Source organism: Musa acuminata, chromosome BXJ1-1, assembly GCF_036884655.1.
Source record: "Musa acuminata AAA Group cultivar baxijiao chromosome BXJ1-1, Cavendish_Baxijiao_AAA, whole genome shotgun sequence".
In the NCBI taxonomy this organism is placed as follows: Eukaryota; Viridiplantae; Streptophyta; class Magnoliopsida; order Zingiberales; family Musaceae; genus Musa; species Musa acuminata.
In genome coordinates, this window is record NC_088327.1 from 4,456,850 (window position 1) to 4,479,313 (window position 22,464).

Consider the following 22,464-nt stretch of genomic DNA (forward strand, 5'->3'; position numbering starts at 1 on the left):
AGGACTAAACTTAACACAGATGATTTTTGGTAAGAATCGAAGGAGAAAGGCATCCGTTTCCTTCTTTGTTCGAGTGTTGGATTGTGTATTGTTGCTGGATTCTCTCATGCATCGTCGTTGTCCTGCACTCAACTGTGAGGCGAAGGTGTTTTTGGATGGACTAAGAATCGGCATTTAACAAGAAATATCCAAAATTCTCATTGGGATCGATGTAAAACATTTCCTTGATATTTATTTATCCTTCATTGCCCTTTCGGAAAATCTATTTACAATGCAGTATAACATAATTTTTAAATAGAAATAAAAATTATTATATATTTGATTTGTTTCCTCAAATCCCCCTTTTTTTTTTATATACATTAGTCATCGATTGGGCATTAGATAAAAAAAAGCAAAGTGCCTATTGTTTAAGTAACTGATTTAAATTCTTTTATGACGATTATTCTATGCCAAATCAAATAAATTACAATTATTTTTTCTGAAAATGAATTGGCCGGATTTACTCGGAAGTGTGCGAGGGAGTGACGGGAAACACTTTGGATTGCATCCTCACAACGGTTAAGGTGACGGAGAGAACACGCATCACTCCACAATCATACTTCAAATTCAACGTGCTTAGGTTCATGTAGAAGTGAAGAGGTTAAGCATGAAGGGTGCGAGGGAGTGATGGGAAACACTTCGATTCTAACCTCCCAACGGTAAAGCTGACGCAGAGAACACGGATCACTCGACAACGGGCTAATTACATTCTTTATAATTAGATAGTATATTCTAACAAGTTACATTGATATTTTTATAATTTTAAAAATGAAATATCTAGGTCTATTTATCTGAATGTCGTCGATTTTACCAACGTAAACATGAAAACAAAGGATAAAAAAAAAAAAAAAACTTAAACGTTTTAGTTGGTGATGATGGACGACATCGGTGGTGACAGACGATGGTATCGTCGGGGGCCGCGAGTGGCTATTGTGCATAAGAAGAGTAACAACGAGAGATGAGGGCCCGCTTGCATCTTTATCGACTTCGACATATATGTCGAACGGCATTTGCATCAACATCGTTCATGCGTTGGCAACTACATCTGCATCGACGCCGATGCAGTTGTTAAGCGGCCCTTTCACTGCTCTATATCTATGTCAACATAGTTGCTTAACGACGATAGGGCCACTCGGCATCTGCATCAGCAGTCCTTTTGCAGCTTAGCAATTGCATCGACATTTATGTAGTTGCCGAGCGGTGAAAGGGTTGCTCGACATATGTATCAGTACGGACATAGATGCCAAGCGGCAACTACATATGCATCGATGCCGATGTAGATGTCGAGTAGCATCTGCATCAACATTATTCAAGTTGTCGAGCGGCCCTTTTGCCGCTCTACATCTATGTTGGTGTCGACATAGTTGTCGAGTGACGAAAGGGCTACCAATGTAGATGCCAAGCGACCCTTTCACCGCTCGACAACTATGTCAATGCCGGCATAGATGCAGAGTGACAAAATAATCGTTCGGCAACTACGTCGGCGCCAGCGCAATTACAATTGCCAACACATAAACGACATTAATATATATGTCGCTTAGCATTTGCGTCAGCATCAACGTAAATGCAGTTGCCGCTCGACATTTGCATCGACACTGATGAAGATGATGAGTGGCCCTTTCGTCGCTTGGCAATTGCTTCGACGTCGATTGACAATTGTTGAACATCAAAAGGGTCGTCAATGCAGATGCCAAGCAACCCTTTCGCTGCTTGGCCGACGCAAATGCAGTTGCTACTCGTCAATGAGCGACCCTTTCGCCGCTTGCCAATTGCTTCGACGCCGATTGACACAGTTATCGAACATCGAAAGGGCTATCGATGCAGATGACAAGCGACCCTTTTGTTGCTTGGTCGATGCAAATGCAATTGTCGCTCGACATTTGTGTCGACACTGATGCAAACCCTTTTGTCGCTTGACAATTGCTTTGACGTCGATTGACACAAACGTCAAAAGGGTCATCGATGCAGATGCTAAGCGACCCTTTCGCTGCATGACAACTACATCAACATCCTTTTGTCGCTATGCATCTATGTCGATGTCGACGAAGAGCGACTCTCACCTCTCACCATTATTCTCCTCATCCACAATAACCACATGTGACCCAACAACATCACCATTCACTACTACCGATTAAAACATTAAAATTATCTTTTTTATTTTTATTTTTATTGATAAAACCGATAACATTATAATAAATAGATTTAGATATTTTATTTTTTATAATTATAAAAATATTAATATAATTTTTTAAAATATAAAGATTGAAATACTAAAGATAACTCATGAATTACCCACTACAATAAATAATCTGTAATAATTACCCTCTCTTGAATTCCATGACTGGTTGTTTGCTTGTCAAACTCTGACCAGCAAACACTTTCACAATGGGGCTTACAGTTTTGGAGCATACAAAAAGTACACACTCATCATTCTTAAACAGAATCGTTTTCAGTTGCTACTATCATTTTCTAAATCCAACTGATGGCAGAATTCTGTGAACGAAAAATGGTGATAAAATATTAACAGCACCCACCCTACTCAACAAGGTCGATAATGTAGCATTTGTGGCTTCTCTTTAAAATTAATGCTACATGATGTTATTCTTCTTTTATTTCTTGGTCAATCAACTCATGTTGCATTATTTTCAGAAGCCACAATCCCCATTAGGACACTTCCTCTATAATTTGTTACTTCAGAGTCGCATTTCGATGAACCGTCGAAAGTTTCTTGCTGACAAGAAGCTGGCTCAGACTCCTTTCTTGTGCCTCCAAATTCAGTTTCAACAGTATCATTACCCGAGAGAACAAACTGTGGAGTTCCTTTCAGATTGTCAGAAGCAATCCTTGCATCTCTGAAGGGCTGCAGGCATTTCTCTTTTGCAAATTGAACGCATGAGTCTTTTGCAGCTGCAAGACATGAAGCCATTTCACGTTCTTCACATTGCTCTCGCTCAGCATAATCCATGGCAGTTGTTCCAAACAGAAATTTCCACCATGGAGGTTTACACTTGTTAGATGCAGAGATTGAGCATCCAACACGTGCTCCAGCCTACTAAAAAGGGCCCATCATATAAAGAGAATAAGTGAAAAATTATAAAAAGTATCTTCACAAAGTTTAGGTTAATGATAAGCTTGCACAAAGAAATTGTTTTCTTTCAAGAAATATCAAATATATGAGTTGCATAAATAATAGGCCATATGCTAATACTTCAGATAATTTGCGATCTAACAACTAGACACTAGGCAATGAATTGAGGTATCTGGGATATCTTGTAGCAATCAATAAAACTTGAAATTTGCAGTAAGCAGAAATATTTTTTTGATAAAAGAAAAATTGTCAGTTCAGAAGAATTTAGAGATTTGATCAGACAACCATCAGATGAGCAGAAAAGAGTAAAAAGAAAATAGGAATTTTTTTTTTTGCACATATTCCACCTCAAACAATTGTATTTGCATACAAGCCACTCAAAAGTTCATATTTGTTCACACATACTTGAACAATAACCCAACCGGTCTGTGACTTGTACCTCTTTGTGAAAATGTGCCAAAAAAGGGAAAAAGAATACTTAAACCTAGTATATTCACCAATATATAATAATAACAACATATTTTAGAGAAAATATTGGTGTTTTTTTATTGTGGAGCAACTGTCAATCCGGGCTACAAAAACTCTGCGACCTAGAGCTGGTTTGTGCTCTTTAATATATGCAGCTGTTGTAACTTACTGCCTGGCAATCCTCCAACCAGCCAGCTCGGCCAGCGGCAAAGACCAAGTTATTATGAGACTAGTTTTACTAAAATTAAACTAAGAAAAGCCTCCACCATTCAGGGGATCTAACAAAATTAGCATGAAGCCTGAATTTTCATCTTTGTTTCATCTGCTGGAATTTTGTTGTTCCACTTCCAAAAAAGACATCAGATTGCCAAAGTAAAAAAGATCATTCTGTTAGCAAAATCTGCAGCTTATTCTATCAGAAGAGAAAAGGAAAAGGCTAAGAGAGTAAAAGCAACTTGACAAGTTTGAAGAGAAAATAGAAAAGTTTCACGACAGAAGAACTTACCATCAAAACCACATGTATAAGATCAAATTTTCTTTTGTGTAAGCCTTGGGTTCACACATTGTACCTCTTCATTTTTGAAGTCAAAATCCTCATTCCTCTTATCTTTCCTGTAGATTTTGGATCATAAGGTTTTGAAGGTTGCCAATATCTAACAGTGGTGTGGCTTCTTATGACTTCTCATTTATATTATCAAGTGACTTATGATTCTGATTTCTGATTAATGTCTGATCCTAATTTTCTTTATAAAAATAATGATTGGGCGTTCAAAGTTCACAAGAATGTTATTCGGCACTTCGAATTAGAGACACAATTTTGTCACCCAAGTGGTCTGCTTTCAACAATTGTTAATACCGATGGTAACTTGACAAGTTCAGTACCGATGGTCTACTTGAATGTAACCTAACAGAGAATAAAGTTACGACTATCAAATGTTGGGGCAAGTCTATTTAGAACAAGAAAACATTTGATACTACTAAATTTTCCTTCTATCATGATCGAGTTGAACATGGACAACTGCAGTGGGCAACATACTTCAACAAGAGCAAAGATAGGATTTGGCAACACTATACCACTAAAAGTTATTGACAAATGCATTATAATTTTGAGCTATTGATATATGCATCAGACTTCACATATGATAATAGATCAACCAAGCTAATTACAAAGTACCCCATGTACTTGGACCTTATTAGCATCACGGTTCCTATACTTAAAATTTTACATTATGATCCCTATAGTTCTGATAGTGAAACAAATAACCTCATTTGCCCTAGCATCATCAGCTGCATTGACGGAAAACATAACACATGAAACCATGTGCTGGATTGATGTGAAAGTGATGGGCATAAAGAAAATTTCAACATCCCTTTTGTTTCCAATGATGAGCAGCTTGGTGAGTGTGTTGTCGGTCGAGGAGCTGGAAGGGGTTAGACGACCTCCGTGGAGGAGGTGACGACAAAGGCAAAGGCTCCCATGAAGAGGGGGAGGCCCAGAGCCATCATGGTGAGGAACCTTTACGAGGTCGATGGTGAGGAACACAACGGCTCTAGACCTCCCCCTCTTTATGGGAGCCTCCACCAATTGAACGCGATTCGTTTAAAGGCTCAGTGTCACCGTCGCCCAGAGGCCGACGATGAGGAACACAACGATAGTGAGAGGTGAGTGATGGTTTCTCACGCAAGTTGGACCGATTCAATGAGGAACTAGTCCGATTGATTGAGCCCAAGTCTGACTTAATTTTGAGTCAGTTCACACAAAACCAAAAGGAAGGAAGAAAGAAGATGATACCTGATTCCCTTTCCCTTATGCCCCTCTCAAGCTATCGTTCCCTCACCCTCTTTCTACGCCTCACTCTCCCCAGTCCTCGGGGGTAGGCGACAAGCAACAGTGGTGTGTCACGAGTGGTGATGTGGGTCACGGTGAGGACCGTGGCATGAAACACTCCCACATGTTGCGGTGTGCTGTGTGAACGTGACCATGCGATTAGCACGTGATAGTTTCTCACGTGAGTTGAAATGTATAGGGTGGAGGCTCCCATGAAGAGGGGAGGCCCAGAGCTATTGCATTCCTCACCGTCGACCTTTGAACACCGCTGCGTTGGTAACTAAGCGACGATGGCACTGAGCATCCCGACAATGGTCACTCTCGCTACACCAAATGGCAAGGCAAATGGGCCTCCCCCTCTTCATGGGAACCTTTGCCTTCGTTAGCCTCATCATCACCTACCATCTCCGACCATCCAACCTTATCTAGCTCCACAACATAACTGACAGCACACTCACCAAACAGTTCGTCGTTGGAAACAAAAATATATATTAAAATTATCTTTTTGCTCACGTTGTATCACATGTTGTATTTTCCGTTAATGCAGCTAATGTTATTAGGACAAATGAGATTATTTACTTTATTTTTAAAACTATAAGGATTCTAATATAAATTTTTAAAGCACAGAGACCGTGATGCTAATAAGATCCAAGTGCAAGGGTAATATGTAATTAGCCCTAGTTCAACCTAATCATCATGCATTTAAAAAAACAGCAGTTCATCATCATTTAAAAGCTCTTTTTCTTCTGTTACTTTCCTCCGCCAGGTAAAACTATAAAACATTTTTCTCCTAATTACACGAATCTACCTACCTTTCTGGTCACAATAATACAACTCCGGACGATTCTGTTTGCGAAAAGACCTCGCATATAACATGACGAGAGCCATGAGGAAAACACTCGGATAAATCAAGAAGACAAACGCTGTATCAAAAACCATGAACGAATGTTGCTACGAGAGAAGAAAAAATTCGCTATTTTGGGCAGATCGAGACCCTACGCTTTCACGAATCAACCAAAACTCGCGATGTTTAGATTGGTGAAAAGAACAGAAATGGTAGAAAGAGAGAGAATGAGGAAGAGAAGCAGGAGGGGAAACCTCGCACTGGTCAATGATCATGGATTCGGTGGCCCTGTAAGCGGATCTCCATGCGGCGGAGTCTCTGAAGGCGAGGACGAAGGGGCCGGCAGCGGGATCGTCGGCGGGGCCGGCCGGCACGGGACCTCTGAGGAGCGGGCGCGCCGAATCGAAGGGGACGACGGTGGCAGACGCCGAGAACTCCTCCATGTCGCCCCGCAGGACCGCCGCCACTTCCTCGTCCTCCATTAGGGTTTGTGCAGAAGCACCCCAGCGATGGAGTGTCAACAACAGCTCGCGCGTCATTTATAGAGGGATCCGTGTACGTCGCATGAACATGCGACGGGCATTTTGGGCAAAATAACGACCTATCATTTATTAACATATAACTTCATAACATAATATAATAATAGAGGTATCATAAAAAGATAAACTCGTCTACAAAATAATTTGGAATACATATACACATGGGTAGGTCATATCGCCTATAATAGATAATCATAGTATATTCATAAACTCTCATATCACATATCATCACGTTTATGTGCATTCTCATATCACTATATATTAATACATTAAACATATTGTATCGTTAAATTTATGAACTCGAATTGCATCTTTGCCGCTTAACCTTAACCAAAATAAAAGAAAAAACATTGCAATCATAGATTTATCTTTCACATTATGAAATCATACTCGTCAATTAGCAGCAGCAGCAGAATTTTTCAAAGGGGTGTTCCAAAGATATCGACTATTTAGATATCATTATCGTGTCTAGTGTTTACAATTCTGAGAACATTTCTTTGTTATTCTTCTAACGATGATTTTTCATTCCGAGATGATGGATAGCTCAGCGGAAGATGAAATCAAGCAAGTCTTTGTTTCTGAAGTGGAATCCACGGAGGAAACGAAGGGTTTTGGGGGCATCGGCAGGCTGCTCGCATCAGCTTCCAGCATTTCCAACACCTTTGCCATTGTCGGTCTCTCCGATGGCTTTATTTGGATGCACCACAATCCAACCACCGCCAGCTTCTTCTCCAACTCCTCTATCTCCGAGGTGTCGTCGAATTGGATCTCCTGCTGCCGAGCGAGCTTATCGTATATCCACGAAGGATAGTAAACCTGGCTCGAATTCTCTGCACGAGGATTCACGTTCCTCCTCCTTCCTGCCATCTCCATCAGCAGCATCCCAAAGCTATAGACATCGGATTTGTGTGATATGATTCCAAAGCTCCTGGAGATCAACTCGGGAGCTATGTATCCCACCGTCCCCCTGGCGGCACTGACTGACACCAGACTGTTGCCCTTGGGATACAGCTTTGCGAGTCCGAAATCAGAAATCTTGGGCGTGAAATTGCGGTCGAGGAGAATGTTATGAGGCTTGATGTCGAAGTGCAGAATCTGCATGTCACACCCTCGATGCAAGTAGTGGATGCCGCGGGCGACGCCCATGGCTATGTCGATGAGCTTTTCCGAGGTAAAAGTGCGGGTCGTGGTTGGATTGGAAGAGAAGATGTACCTGTCGAGGGAGCCATTGGGCATGTACTCGTAGACGAGCGCCCGCTTGGATCCCTCGGCGCAGTAGCCGACCAGCCTCACCACATTCACATGGTGGATCCTGCCGATGGTGGCGACTTCGCTGATGAAATCGTCGCCGTTGCATTTGGAGTTGCCGAGCAGTTTGACGGCCACGAGAAGGCCACCGGCGAGCTCGCCCTTGAACACGGATCCGAACCCTCCCTGGCCTAGCTTCTGCCTGAAGTGCCGTGTGATGGCGACGATGTCGGTGTAGGCGTACCTGGTGGGCGTCAGCGTTTGCTGAGCGCGGAGGAACTTCTCCACGGTGTCCACGGAGGCTCGGCTGACCCACAGTTTGTGAAGAAGGAAGACACAGAGTATGATCGGCGCCATCACGAACCGGCATAGTATCAACAGTACTGCGTAACAGAGGAAACAAAGGAAGCTGAGAACCAGAGAGTAGCATGCAGTGCAGAGCGAGGAATACCAGTGGGACATTACCTATCAAGAGCTGTACAATCAGAATGAGTACGGTTACAGCAATAGTAATCCTAGAAATGAAAGTGCGGTAGAAGTGATCTTCCATGCAGGATTTAAAATGAAGCTCACTTCTGACCACGGAGTAGACGATGGATAGTAGCTGCTTGCTGGTTATTAGGTTGGAGAACATGCTGCATGAGATGAACGGAAGAAGTCAGCTACCGCTCGAATGAGGAACACGCGGGGCATCTAAACATCATGCAGGGCGGCAGCTGCTACCTTGTGGCTTCTTTCAGACATCGGTGAATTATGGTAGATTTCCTGTTTCTTCGAGGAATATTACAATTGAACCCCTTCTGCAGGATTCTGAATGCGTCGATCGATGAACTCGGTGGTATCACAAATGCATCATCAGCGACCGGAATCATTGATTGATACTCGCACCCCGGATGAAGGTAGAACAGTTCATCTACATTTAGGCCAACGATGACATAGACAAACGTGTCCTTGCTGCTCAGACAGGAAAGGAGGTGATACCGTGTGTCGTTGTGGATCGGCTCGCTGCAACTCATGTAACTGGCCCAGTAAACTGAATCGCAATTGATTTCGGTAGCCGACATGTTGTCGAAAGAATACGATTGCGTAGGGAGACCACAACTTCCATTGGCGAGGTTAGGATCCACCAGCCGGATCCAAGCAGAATAGGACGATCTGTACGATATCTGAGTGACGAAGTAGTCTGCAGAGCCAATCCTGAAGGTAGATCTGTTGGCGTCGCAGCTGAGTTGGTAGGTTGTCACCCCGCAGATGGATGGATCATCTTTGCGACGGAAAGGGTATTTGACGTCCCGGAGCTGCCCACAGGAGAATGGAGGGCAATCTTCTTGTCTTGCAGCTGCTAATCCAGAAAAGAGGAGATGCAGCAGCAGAAGCAGAGGAAAGATAGCTGATGCTTCGGTGGCGGCCATAGGCAAACGGAGAGAGCAAGCCTCCTCTTCACAGCGGTCGCTATTGGCGGCTTCTCGATCTTTCGATCACTGCATAATTCCGAAAGAAGACCAAAGTGTTCCCTTTCTTCTTCTTCCACATAAAATAAATTAGATTTATCACTCGTTAGAAAAGTAATAAATTAGATTTATTATAAAATAATAATAAAGGGGATGTAGCTCAAACGGTAGAGTGCTCGCTTTGCATGCGAGAGGTACGGGGTTCGATACCCCGCATCTCCAAAAAGCTTTTAAGATTTTTGTGTTTGTGTTTTAGCTAACAGAACTTGTGCTACTTAACTATTTAAGTACTCACTTCTTCCAGCAAATTTGCTGCTGCATAAAAACTCCACCAAGCTTAGAATATAAGATTTGGAAGCATAAAACATTCTGACCATAAACAAAATCAGTAGCTAACCTGATTTGTTCAGCACCAACGGAAGAATTATACAAAAGATAGGGGTCTTTGATGTGGTAATTTATCTTGACCTGTTATTGACAATCTGCACTGTATCTGCAAGAATCCATGCTTGTTGTTAACCTCAACCATATGTAACTTTGTTTCTGGATGTTTGAGAGGTTATGAAATGCTAAAGAAAAGGATTCTGATCACTGACCACCCATAAAGAAACAGAAACAGCTTCTTGCTCAGGAGCATTTTGTAGTCTTAATTAATTGTTGATGATATTTTTTTTCTGAACAAGTGTTAATAACATTCTGTTTTGGGAAGATATGAGTTCACTAAGTTAATAATAGCACATTATTTTTCCATCAGTGTATGCAGTGCTTCATGAAATAGTTACAATAAAAGATCCTGATATATGCAGAAAAACATACATAAGAATACAAAGGACTGTTTCCTGAGTAAATATAAATAGTAGCAGGGAATAAACAGGTCTTTCCTCCTCATTTGTATAAATCGATTGCAGAAAATCATATTCTTGCCTGTTCTTGTTCTGATGAATTTTGATATACAAAGACATGTTACAAGTGGAGAAAATACTGCACTTGGGATAAAACAACATTGCATTGCCAATTGGCAAATTAGCTTAACATATTATAGACATCAAAATCTACAGCAACTGACAGATGACAAGGTGGATGAGAATCCACAAATAAAGAACGAAAAGACAAAAGGATATTATATAACACACTAAAGCCGCCATATTGCATCTATTGGAAAATTGTAGCAATACACCTCTCCAGCTTCAAGTTATTTAGTATCACCTTGGCTTGGATTCCTTGCTCCGGAATGAAGATAGAGAGAAGAAAGAGCGTGGTGCTGCAAATATTTGAACAACAGATCAAAGAAGTCAATTTAACATTTCGGCAAGCTCTCAGTAAAGACAGAGAATAGTGGTTTTATCATTCAGCATGGTCTGAGAAGCCAGATGTGAGTATGCTGTGTACATTTTTCCAGACTTAATCATGTTTACTTGAGTATCTAAACAGGACACTGTTGTTACCTTTCAGGGAGCTTCCAGATAGATGGTCCTTTCTCAATTTGAAGTTTGCTGGAGGGTTTGGAATGGAGCTGCGTAATGATAGGGCTGCACAGAACTAATCGCTTCAGCTATCATGCTTAACATAACTAAGAGAAAGATTCTGAATCCCAAGTACTATCTGGTTTGCGATGAACATTTTTATAGGTTAGTTCGGAGGCCACAAGCATATGCAGTTACCAATCAGAAGAAACAAGTCAAGATGCCATCAGGGTATTTATTACACAAATCAAAGACATGAGAAGATAGTTTCTGATTGTCATCAACCACATAAGAAAGCAATGAATTGGAATAGCATACCTTTTTCCTAGATGGAGTTATATGGAATAGCATATCAAGCAAATCTTATTGATATTTACATCCTCTAACAGCTCAAAGAACATAAGATAATTAATTGCTATGGGTTTAACAGCTACCGCATCCTCAGATTATGTCAGATATCCACCAGTTACTCCCATGTTTGAGCCTCACGTTTTTCTCCTAAAATCTATGACTCACAATTCAAAGAAAAAGGAAAAAACTATTTATGGAACTGATAACTTCGTCTACAAACAAGCAGAGTGATAATCTAGACAAGAAAGTCTTTTTATAGAACTCAAGCATGATAAAAATAAGTAAAAGCTACAAGCCAACATCTAACAATGATTATTTGAATAGGCTTTGACTACAAAAATCAAGCATCACATAGGCAACTGATAACTTTGTCTACAAAAATCATGCATCACATAGTCAAGCCAATATCTAATAATGATTATTTGAATAGGGTTTGACTAAAAAAATCAAGTATCACATAGGCATCTGATAACTAATTCTACAAACAAGCAGAGTGATAATCTAGACAGGGTGGCCAACTGGTGGCCCAAACCCTATTTGCCAGAGGGATGGCACAGTCCCATTGTCATATAGATTATAATGAACCAACCAAAAAAAGAAAAGGAAAAGGTAGAAAGAAAAATATAAGAAATGTAGAAAAACCTGCTTTTGTCTGCAGCATCGAGGTTCTTCAATTCTATGATATCATCTGATACTAGCCAAAGGAAAGGGTCACATTCATGGGTCAAGCCTTATAGTAGTTCCATGGAATAAAGAGGTGAATGTTAGATTTTGTCAGCCAAACCCTCCTTTATCTTAAGGGAGAGACTAATAAGAGGAATCAACATATTTACCCAATAGAAACTGACCCTAATTTTATATAAAGTGAGACTAGTAAAGGAACCAACAAATTTTGATCAGTAAAAGAAAATAATAGGTAAAGGTCAATAGCAAGTTCTAGCCTTGACGTCACAATGAATTGCTTCTTTGCAGTCCTGTGATCAGAGTTTGAACCATGGAAACATCCTCTCTTGTTATAGAGGTAAGGCTGCATACATTAATCCTCCCTAGATTCTGTGTTGGCAGGAACCTTATGCACTAGGCTTGTCTCTGTGTAAGTGAGCCCTGTCTCCATGTTGGGACAGTACATACTAGTTACTATCTGACATGGAGTGGCACAAGGTTATCAGGAATCCTTGGTTTAGCATACGTTGGACTCCAGTAAAATATTGTGATCCAAGGAATCATAATTTTACAAACATAAACAGAATTTCATTTATCATACAGGACAAGAAAGCTACCTTGTTCAGGAAAGATCTCACCATCAGTGAACCTATCATGGGGGAGTGCATGTCCCATTTTTGGCTTCCACAGGTCATTTTCTGGTTGTGCTGCCAAGTCATGACCATCTATTGTTTCATCACCACCTTCAGAAGCTGTCAAAGCAGACACCCAATTGGTGACTTGACTCTCCACTCCCTTACTTTTCCTCCCAAATTTCAGTATTCGTTTGAAACCTTCTGTGACATCCATGCATGATTGTTGGGATGCATTGGCAACAATCATAGGCATCTGAGCAGTTCCCCATTTTTTTCTCATTCGAGAAGCATCTGTCTCCATTGTCTGATTCAGTGGGTGTAAATTCCATGATGCTGGACTGCCTACAGGTGAATCTATAGAGGCATGAATTTCTGATGCCTCATGTACACCAGAAAATGACTGGTGGAGGTGTAGGTCCCATGAATGAGGACTTTCTCCAGGTGACTCTTGTTCATTCCTTGTAGAAGTACTAAAGATAGGAGAATCAGGAACTTTATCATAATCTGCTTGAGATAGAGACCTTTGATCATCGTTTTCTGATCCAAAAATATCAGAGCTATTGTATCCTTGATTGTTTCTTGGCTTTTCACAATCTAAGATGAGAAAATCTACAGCCTTAGCATCTCCTTCGGCAAATGATATCTCTGTCTCCAGTACATCTTTAACCAGGCCGGATGAGTCCTCTCTATGAACTATACCCTCAAAAACCAGTCCATTCTTTTTTACCTTTGAAACTTTACAGGTTTTAGGTTTATGTATATTAGCTCCTAAACCAAGACCTGTAACTTTCTCTTTCCTGATTAAAGATTTAGCCTCCCTTCTCCTCTGGACTTTATCAATAAAATTGGCATTTGTTGGGCCCTTGGAAACCCCTAAGGGTGTGAGATCAGCGGTATCAGAATTGAGAGAAGAAAGGTCCTTCAATTCACTGGGTCTAGCTGTCCTTTTTCTCATGGAATGAGACCTTTGTGGCTTCTCTTCCTTAACAAGGTTAGCCGCTTCAATGATGCTCTTGCTTCGAGAAAATATTTTTCTTTTCTCTCGAGTGCTTACTCTGTTATTATCAGTGAATGGCTTTGCATTTTCCTTTATGAAGTCAGAGAAGTTGGGAAGTGATTCAGCAAGAGGATTTTCAGTTTGCGTCCTGCACTTTATGGGAACTGATTTGATAGATTTTACAGAAGGCTTCACTTCAGTCCAAGGCGTGGATGAAGACAAAGTTTTCATAGATAAAAGCTCCATGAGGTTAGTAATTTCAGAAGCATTATCACCAAAGAGATCATTGAATGATATATCTTGGCCATTATCAACTTGTTCGCGAACTTCCTCCAGATCTTCCTCTTCCTGAACAGACTTGATTGCCTGCTACCAGAAAGGTATCCTTGTTTAGTCAAAAACCATCACCTGTATATATATGTTTAAGGGAAAGACCACAGACAGCAAACCACCACAAGTAATAAGCAAATACAAAAGAGCTATATAAATTCTTGCTAAGAATAAAGGGAGTACACATATTATAAAAATGTTACAGAATCGCCAGCTACCCAACAGATAATAATGATTTAAGAAAAACCAGATAATAATGATTTAAGAAAAACCACATATTTGATTGACGTCAATCATAGAAATGAGAAGCTAAATAATTTTAGTATTAGAAGAATCAGACAAGCTATGATGCCATTCGTTTGCCACAGTAAATATTTTGGCGTAGATCTACATATCTAACAGCACTAACACAAGTAGGACAAATGAACAGTTTCAGTTCTTCAAGTTCACTGAGTATTCTGAAGTTGCAATGTTAGACCCTATCCATTTAGATCTAAAGATCTCACAAAATATCTGGAAATTAGTATGCAGCTATAGTATGATAACTCTAAATGAAATTAACGCATATACATGAAACTAAAGGATGGCTACTAGGAAAATCTACCTGGTTTTCGCTTCTTAAAGCTGGATTGTTGCTAAAATATCTCAGCTTTTCCACTTGGCGATGTCTATATCTTGAATACTGTCTATCAGCAGATACTGAATATATGGAATTCATCTCAGCCTGACTACAATCAAGGCTGTCATGCATTGCCTTCATTTTTGCTTCCTTCTGAGCCCCTTTTATTCCCCACTCTTCCTGTAGCTTCGCATTCCGTTTTTGCATGTACTTATAATAGAACTTTCCTCTGGAATCATCTGATGGGCTTAGTGTACCAAGCGCTTGGTTTATACTACTATCATTTTCCTCATTGCTTACCATCTTCAACAAGAAATTGGCATCAGAGTCTATCTCACTGTTAGAAGTCTCCCTCAGAGGGTTCGTCTCAGGCAGTTGACCAGGAAGTGCCACCGCAAGTGTTTTCTCCACAGCCATGGGAACATGTTTGTCTTGGACTTTCACAGGTCTATTTCTTCGAGAGGAAGCTGTTTGCTCGCTGAGTGTTCTGAGCTTGTGTTCAGCAAAATGCTTTTCTAACTCATTCGCCTTCATCCGTAATTCGTCATTTAACTCTTGATTTCCTTTTGGTGGTCTTGCCACCTGAAGTTGCCCCGCCAAGTGTGCAGAAGGTGGTTCAACCATCTCCAGCATTTCCTTAGCCTTCCTTAGAGGAACTGCAGGCATGCAATTTATTTTAGTATCAGCTATTTCATCAAGGCATCTCTCAGGATTAGCTGCTTGATGCCAATTTATTCCCTGGTGATCGGTATCTTCCTTTGTTTTAACTAGAGAAGATCCAAAAGTTGCATGAGAAGCAGCAGCATTTCCACCCCCTTCTTCGTCTACTCTTGAAGGAGAAGTTTTCCCCTCAGATTGATAAGCCAGTAAGTTATTTTCTGAAGACAGAACTGATGAATTTCCAAACTGAACCGGAGAATCTGATGGCCCTTTTGGTTTCACTAAAGGATTTACTCTTTTTTCAAATGTCCAGAATTGGTTAACTACCTTTGGTTGATCCTTAATTCCAGCACTACTTGCGCGAGAAGGAACCTCTCTAGTTTCGGTCTGCAGGCTTTCTTGATCTCTCGATCTAACCTGCTTAGTCACAGGTAACACAGGTTGTGATATATACAACAAAGTTTTTTGGTCTCCTATTTGCACTTGATCCTCTGCTTTTAGTTGGATGTGACACACTGCATAATCTTTCAAGCCAGCATTGCTCCCTAAAAAGCCTTTTTGGTGGACCATAGAAGCATCTTGATCACCCGATCCACAATACTTCATCCTGCTCATAGATGCACTCAAGTAACATGCGTCCTGCCCCCTCTCCAAGAATTGTTTGCCCTTGTTCAAAGAGAACTTGATACCTTCATCATCAGTACAATCTCCAGTGCTGGGAGAAGCTTTAAACTGGGACTGTGACAAAAGCAAAGAATAAGGGGAAGTGTCTGTTGTGCTTTTTTCGAGATCCAACCAGCATTGTGATGTTGCAGTATCCTCAAAACCAGAAACCTCAGCTTCTTCAGTTTTACTCATAGACTGAAGCTGTAAATTGGCAGATGTCGGAGTTCCAACATCACTCCCACTTTCTTTCTGGTCATTAAAGCTTTTACTGCTGCTGCAGCAAGGATCAATGCTCATGTCACTGGCACCACTCCACCTCCTCAATACTGATTTCTCTGAAACATCAGAAGGGAGCCTCTGCTGCTCCCCTTTACTGGCAAGTACCTTATTAATAACACCAGCTGTGCTGATATTTCTAGAACTTGCAGATTGTTCTTTCTGCTTGCCTTCAAAGAGGTTGATGCGGTCCTGCACACTAAGCCGTCTGAAACTCGCTCCACCCGATTGAGCTGGCACATTGGCTGATGAAGCAGGAGGAACAGGCTGCTCCAGCATTGCTCCTTCCAAACGCTGTTTGATGAGCTTGGCCTGCTGAGATGTGCCTGATAACGGTGTTGTGTTAAAATGTGATGGTTTGCTAATGTTGGGATTGTGAAGCTGAAGACCATCACCATCTGGTGGTTTGCCACCACCACCGTGCGCCAATTCTGGCTCATCTATTGACATGTCTGTGTTTAAGCTTGACGAGGATCTAATATTTCCATTGGCCGAGCTTTCCATAGCCTTTGACTGCTGCTGCTTGCCAATAAGCTCAGGATGTCTTTGAGAAAGCAAGATGAACTTTTTGCATGCTTCGCTGTTGCCAATGTCATGCAAGTTTCATAATATAAATTATCATCATTGTCAGTTTAAAGTTTAAAGTTTAAACAGACATTAAAAGATACAGGAGAAAGAGGAAATAGATGAACAATTACAAACAAGAACAGGAAATTCAACTGAGAACCTACTAATCCAACATCACGAACCTCAACAAATAAAAGAGGCCCTCATGAAATTTGAAGATAGAAAATATTTACACCTAATGTAACTTGATTATATGTTTAATAATCAATCACTACTATATAAAAAACTTACTCATAACATAGCTAGATTATTTATTCAATGATGACTAACCACTATTATGTTTTTTTTCTCAAATGATATTTGTTCATATGAGCAGTAAATTCAATGACTAACATTCTGGTTGACACATCATCTAACTGTAATTCAGGACAATCTGATCATAAAACAATAAACTGTCGGTCAGGAAAAGGAATGTTTAAGACAAGAATTAGACTCATTTTCTGGGGATAGCATCAACACCAAACTTTGCAGAAACACCTTGTAAATTTTGAAAATGGATAAGATTTACTCCTAACTTAACCAAATTATATATTAAAATGGTCACTCACCTTTATATATAAAATTTATTCCTAACATAACTAGATTGTTTATTCAATGATGACTCACCATTATTGTGTCTTTTTTCAATGATGTTTGTTTACATTGGTGGTAAATCAATCAAATTCAATGCCTACTATTCTAGTTGACACATCATACAAATGTAATTCAGGACAACCCATCATACCACAACAAACCATGGGTTGGGAAACAGGATGATTAAGACGTGATATTCAACATATAGGGATAACATCAACACCAAACCTTTCAGAAACACTGCATCACGGTTTCCAGATCCATGGACTGATCACAAGCCATATGGAGGAATCATGATGACATCCCTCCACAACTGTTAGATACTTAAAAAATAGATGCCCCAGCCACTAAGATTGATCCACACCATGTCCTAACTTGCCTCTACCAACCAACTTAACAAGTTAGATGGTACCAAAGTAAAGCCAGTGTATGCAAGGTGGGCTGACCTGCATAGCCCTCAACAATGGAGTCTTTTTTTTACTCTATGACAAGCCAAAGTGGCGAATAACGTGGACTGTTAATTTGCATGCATTTTTAATGTTAACAGAAAGAACCTATTAAGATGTTGCATTCATTAATAAAATTAGTCGCTCCTTCACCAACTATCTACAAGCTTTGTTGTATTATTATTTTAATAATTCTTACTGTATTTTCTTTGAGATGATCCTTCCTGCATGTCCATGCTTCTGTCATCATTCCTGATAAAATTAATCTGATAATTACTAGTGAGGACTACAATATGCAACCTCAGTATGCCGATCATCATGAGTATCCAAAGTCCAAACTAAAGTTTTTGTCGGTCAAGGTGTGTATACGACAAAAAAGGACAACCACCCAGCACATTTGCTCTAAATCCCAATGGTAAAATCACCAATGAGCTTGATAAATTTCGGTGTCACAAGCACAGTGCTCCAACATACATACAATCTGTTTCCACTGATTGTGACAAAAAAACAAGACAAAACTTTCAGATGTTAGGAATAATTGCAAACAAAAGTTGCACTCATACATTAGAAGGGAGACCCAAACCAGTCAGGTTTATAAAAGCTAACTGGCAGCAAGCAAGGGTAATAATATGATAATGCATAGATTGAGTAACTAAGACTGATTTTTGTTTGAACTCTGTTAAAAGCTAGGATTTTATGTTACTGCATAGATTTACTAACTAAGACTGAGTCAACCTGATACAGTCATGGCATGTCTACATGATCATAAACAAGAACAGCATGTGTCATACAGAATAAGGATGATTGAGATCATATAACCCATCATATTATACAAGAGCAGGGCAAGGGAGGAAATCAGACTAATCGGAGCCGTCACATCATAACACGGTGCAGCACCCTGAGCAGGCAAGGCATGATAGGGCTGCACAGAGCTGTGTCACGACCTCCAATTAGTCTGATTTTCTCCCTTGCTCTGCTCTTGTATATTATGTTATTAACTATGTGCATATGCCAATTGTTACTTTCTGTTGCTAGTTGATATAATGTACTGTATTTATGGTTGACTCAAATCATCCTTATTTTGTATGACACATGCTGTTCTTATTTGTGATCATGTAGAAATGCCGTGAATGTATCAGGTTAACTCAATCCTAGCTATTCAATCTATGCATTAACATATTATTATGTATGATTTGCTTGACTCGGTAACTGCCAAATCAGTTAAAAGCTAGGATTTTATTTCCAATTATCTGAAAAACATGATATATAGAGTTTAAAGTTGCAAAACTTACTTAAGATGATCTGCATCAAAGTATTCAGCAAAGAGAAGAAGCTCGGAGACATTTTCAATAGAAAATCCAGCAGAAATTGCACGGGCACAAGCAGTGGCCAGATCTTGCTCAAGAGTAGTAAGCCGGAGATCAATGGTTCTTAGAAGCTCCATCCTGTGGAGGATTAAAAAATAGTTCAATATTGATAACCAAAGAAACAGGAAGTAAACTTTGTGTTAGTCATTTTTTCTGCCAACTTCAGTTGATTGTCAGACTTGAAGCTTTTAGCTAATGGATATTGGAAGTTGCAAAACATAAAAGGACTCGTTGGCTGATTCATTTTAATTTTTCACCAACGAGGAGTCTGGGACATGTTCCCATTTCAGAAGTTAAATTCATGATAACATTCAGTGGGAATTAAAAGAAATCAAGTTGCAGGATTAAGAAAAAATGAATCAGTACTAAGAATCAGTCAAACAATCATTAATCCATAATTTTTATGATTTTACAAAAATTGACATCCTATAACAGTGTAGTCAAAAAAAAGATTCAAATTAATAACTAAGATATTACCAGAAACCATTCTAGTAATTGACAATCCTTAATTTGCTTTGCTCAGTGTTGATATTAATTGATTCACTTCAAAAAATTTGACAAATTCATTGTCTGTTCAGTGTAAGCAATTAGATGAGGAGCTCACTTTGTTGTATCTACAGTTGCCATAGTAGATGTGTCAACTTCACCTGAGGGAAATTCCAAAGATAATTCTTGTTAAGACGAGATGCAGTTTATGGAAGTTACACATCAAAAGAAAAAAAAAGATAAACCAAACATGAGTAATTTCCAAACAGAAAAATACAAAGACTGAAATGGTGCTTGAAATCTTACAGACACAAGAAATATATCAGACATAGGAATTCAGAGGAGTATGCATAACAAGAGGGTTATGTTGTAGATATTTATTATTATGGAAGATACCATATAATACACATCACTCTAGAAAAAAGAGTGGAAGCAAAATAGTATGAAAGGGTCAACATACGTAGCCTTACCTTTAAATATTTAAAGAGATTATTTCCGTGACTCAAACCCTGGTCTCCCAGGTCGCATAGGAGCAACCTTATTATGGTACCATTGTACCAAGTGGAAGCAAAGTAATGGTAGATACGAAAAGATTAAACATGATAAAAACATGTTAGTTTTCAGAAAGAAAATCACTACATGCTCTCATTCACATCATGTACATTTTCCACTCTGAAATTCCATGTTATTGCTCATAAAGTTGTAATCGTAGTATTGTGATGGCTGTTGGTGATCAAATATCAGCATACTTTATAGAATATCCACAATATACTATTTTCATTCATTGCAATATTTGATATTTTGAGTACTCTGAGATTCTGATTAGCATCTTAGTTTATATATGTAGATAAAATTCCAAAAACATGACTTTCCAAAACAAATGCAAAGTAGTAAAGGACCATCAAAGCATTATGTTCAAATAATTTTTTTTCAAGGCTCATTTTCATGTAGATGATTAAAAAGGTTGCCTCTTGCATATTAAGGAAAACAAAGAAGAAAGACACATAAAAACCATATAATGGTTTTAAAGGTTAATGGGATAGTATAGAAGTTGCTCACAGTGAGAAAATCATCTCTGTTTGAAGAATACACTTGGACACTGGTAGAACAATTAAGCATAAATAACACACATCCAACATATGCTGTACATATCCAGAGCACAGAAAATTTAGTGAGTAATTTTTCATCTCACAAAGGAAAACCAAGAACTCTGATCTAAAGGCTTCCATTAAATGCTAGAACTTGTAATGAGACAACACAAACAGGAAAACTCTACAGTATACATAATCCACTCAAGAAACAAAGTCAGTATTTAGAATAACAAGAAGAAAAAAAAAAAAAACATACCGAGTGTCCCAGCAAGCGGATCTCCTGCACCCTGGATCCGAAAGTATTATGTATTCAGACAATGCCAAGGGGAAGTTGATTCAAATTGAAATTAAATATGTTCGTCTACTGTCAAACACGTTACCTGTGAATATATTCTCCTGGCTCCTTCCAACTGTGACATCTCTGCATCATATGCATTGGCTGATTCCAGCACCTCAGGTGTACTGACAAACCGAACAAACCTGCAGCAATGCTTATTCTTAAGAAAATTGAACAAAAATTCTTTTCCGACCAACTAATATCTCGGGAGAGCAGGACTCGTCATTAATCATAAAAAAAACTGGCGCAGAGACTTTGTATTTGACGAATAAAAATTACAGCATTATCCCTATTCGACTCTACCTTTCGAGGGTTCCTTTGTTGAACCATGAGTCGCCATTCGTTAATCTCTGGACCTCAAGTTTTATTGACTTGCCTCCCTGTGCAGCCTGCTGTTCAGCAACCTTCAAATGAGTGATGAATGAATTCAACAAACCAGATGCAAGCTTCTCGGTCTTCCCGTTTCCCGAGATGAACAGATCACACCTACAAAAAGTGATTCTATTCAAGGCATTACCATAACACGGTATCAAAAAGTCCATCTCGACGGAGCATTCTCACCGTGACCGGCTGGGAGACAGCTGGAACACGGCGTGATCCAGCGGAGAATTGGAGTCCATTATTCGACCCAGCAAATCATCTCCTTTGTCAGCTCAATGTGAGGCCCCCCTCCCCCTCAATCCAAAATCCCCAGCCCCACAAACCCTGCAAGACCACAAACAAGTTCGCTAACCCTCTAATCCCAAGGAAATCACAACTTGTAGACCACATCAACATCAAAGCGCGACACAAATCAACCGCATCAAAACATCCACCGGACGATCCGCCACGGAACCAAAACCATACGCTGATTCGCCCACGGAATTCCACAATGCGGGAAGCATCAAAAGGCGACGGGACAGGGCCGATCGCGTCAAGAACGCACCTCGACGTCGCGTGGGCGGTGAGGTCTTATAGCGGACGCGGAGGACAGAAATCGAATCCTTGCCAAGTGCCGAGGCTGGTGGAGGAGTTGGATTTTGGCGTTGGCTTTACTCCTCTCAATCCATCTCCCCCTTTTCTTACGAGAGAAGAGACGAGAGAAAGTGTGTGCGTGAAGGTGGCGCTTTTTGGACAGCTTCTCAGCTGCTATCGTTACAAACAGAATCCCATAAATGACCTAATCGGCACAGATAAGAATTGTACTTTTTCTTTTTCTCACTATTTTTATTTGGGCCAATTTCGAGCCACAAATTTTATCTATTTTCCTTAATTTGACAAAATTAGTCTATTTATACATAATCTAGTAAAAATTAAGAGTTAATAAAGCTTTGTTAATCATATTATATTGTAAAACTATATTATTGAACTCTTTTTATATTATCAGTGAGAT

At 39.8% G+C, this 22,464-nt stretch overlaps 3 protein-coding genes and 1 non-coding gene across 7 annotated transcripts; 1 reads left to right on the top strand and 3 right to left on the bottom strand.

Annotated features, from left to right (window-relative positions):
* Window positions 1–2,349: 2,349 nt before the first annotated feature.
* LOC103987714 (uncharacterized) lies at window positions 2,350–6,772 on the bottom strand. Of its 2 annotated transcripts, none has more exons than XM_065117812.1 (2): window positions 6,522–6,772; window positions 2,350–3,088 (listed from the first exon to the last, which is right to left on the bottom strand). In XM_065117812.1, exons 1-2 carry the CDS (start codon window positions 6,747–6,749, stop codon window positions 2,669–2,671), a joined length of 648 nt encoding a protein of 215 aa, XP_064973884.1. In that variant the 5' UTR covers window positions 6,750–6,772; the 3' UTR covers window positions 2,350–2,668. The 2 variants fall into 2 exon arrangements, 1 of the variants encoding a protein (XP_064973884.1); XR_010488776.1 differs by having other exon boundaries at window positions 2,954–3,091; window positions 6,522–6,662.
* Window positions 6,773–7,234: 462 nt separating this feature from the next.
* On the bottom strand, window positions 7,235–9,563 carry LOC135617551 (rust resistance kinase Lr10-like). Its single transcript, XM_065117924.1, has 3 exons — window positions 8,778–9,563; window positions 8,520–8,689; window positions 7,235–8,437 (listed from the first exon to the last, which is right to left on the bottom strand). Exons 1-3 carry the CDS (start codon window positions 9,464–9,466, stop codon window positions 7,329–7,331), a joined length of 1,968 nt encoding a protein of 655 aa, XP_064973996.1. The 5' UTR covers window positions 9,467–9,563; the 3' UTR covers window positions 7,235–7,328.
* Window positions 9,564–9,654: 91 nt separating this feature from the next.
* TRNAA-UGC (transfer RNA alanine (anticodon UGC)) lies at window positions 9,655–9,727 on the top strand. The gene has a single exon. It is a non-coding gene; the product is annotated as a tRNA-Ala (tRNA).
* A 739-nt stretch (window positions 9,728–10,466) lies between these two features.
* LOC135583207 (uncharacterized) lies at window positions 10,467–22,235 on the bottom strand. Of its 3 annotated transcripts, none has more exons than XM_065118016.1 (11): window positions 22,018–22,235; window positions 21,654–21,797; window positions 21,396–21,578; window positions 21,136–21,235; window positions 21,012–21,042; window positions 19,783–19,825; window positions 19,104–19,256; window positions 14,549–16,745; window positions 12,600–13,980; window positions 10,951–11,034; window positions 10,467–10,766 (listed from the first exon to the last, which is right to left on the bottom strand). In XM_065118016.1, exons 2-11 carry the CDS (start codon window positions 21,710–21,712, stop codon window positions 10,708–10,710), a joined length of 4,290 nt encoding a protein of 1,429 aa, XP_064974088.1. In that variant the 5' UTR covers window positions 21,713–21,797; window positions 22,018–22,235; the 3' UTR covers window positions 10,467–10,707. The 3 variants fall into 3 exon arrangements, 2 of the variants coding, with proteins under 2 accessions (XP_064974088.1, XP_064974180.1); XR_010488799.1 differs by having other exon boundaries at window positions 10,701–10,766; window positions 10,951–11,107; XM_065118108.1 differs by lacking the exons at window positions 19,783–19,825; window positions 21,396–21,578; window positions 21,654–21,797; window positions 22,018–22,235 and having other exon boundaries at window positions 21,136–21,237.
* Between the last annotated feature and the right edge of the window lie 229 nt (window positions 22,236–22,464).

Bases quoted from the DNA above. Each gene is read 5' to 3' on its own strand.
- LOC103987714 (XM_065117812.1), bottom strand. From the start codon at position 6,749: ATGGAGGACGAGGAAGTGGCGGCGGTCCTGCGGGGCGACATGGAGGAG. The intron at 3,089-6,521 runs GTTTCCCCTCCT...CCTTTTTAGTAG, and splicing joins TGATCATTGACCAGTGCGAG to GCTGGAGCACGTGTTGGATG.
- LOC135617551 (XM_065117924.1), bottom strand. From the start codon at position 9,466: ATGGCCGCCACCGAAGCATCAGCTATCTTTCCTCTGCTTCTGCTGCTG. The intron at 8,690-8,777 runs GTAGCAGCTGCC...CATCTCATGCAG, and splicing joins TGTCTGAAAGAAGCCACAAG to CATGTTCTCCAACCTAATAA. The intron at 8,438-8,519 runs GTAATGTCCCAC...TCTGTTACGCAG, and splicing joins GATTGTACAGCTCTTGATAG to TACTGTTGATACTATGCCGG.
- LOC135583207 (XM_065118016.1), bottom strand. From the start codon at position 21,712: ATGGACTCCAATTCTCCGCTGGATCACGCCGTGTTCCAGCTGTCTCCC. The intron at 13,981-14,548 runs GTAGATTTTCCT...TTCTGGTAGCAG, and splicing joins CTTTAAGAAGCGAAAACCAG to GCAATCAAGTCTGTTCAGGA. The intron at 10,767-10,950 runs GTAACAACAGTG...AAATATTTGCAG, and splicing joins ATCTGGAAGCTCCCTGAAAG to CACCACGCTCTTTCTTCTCT.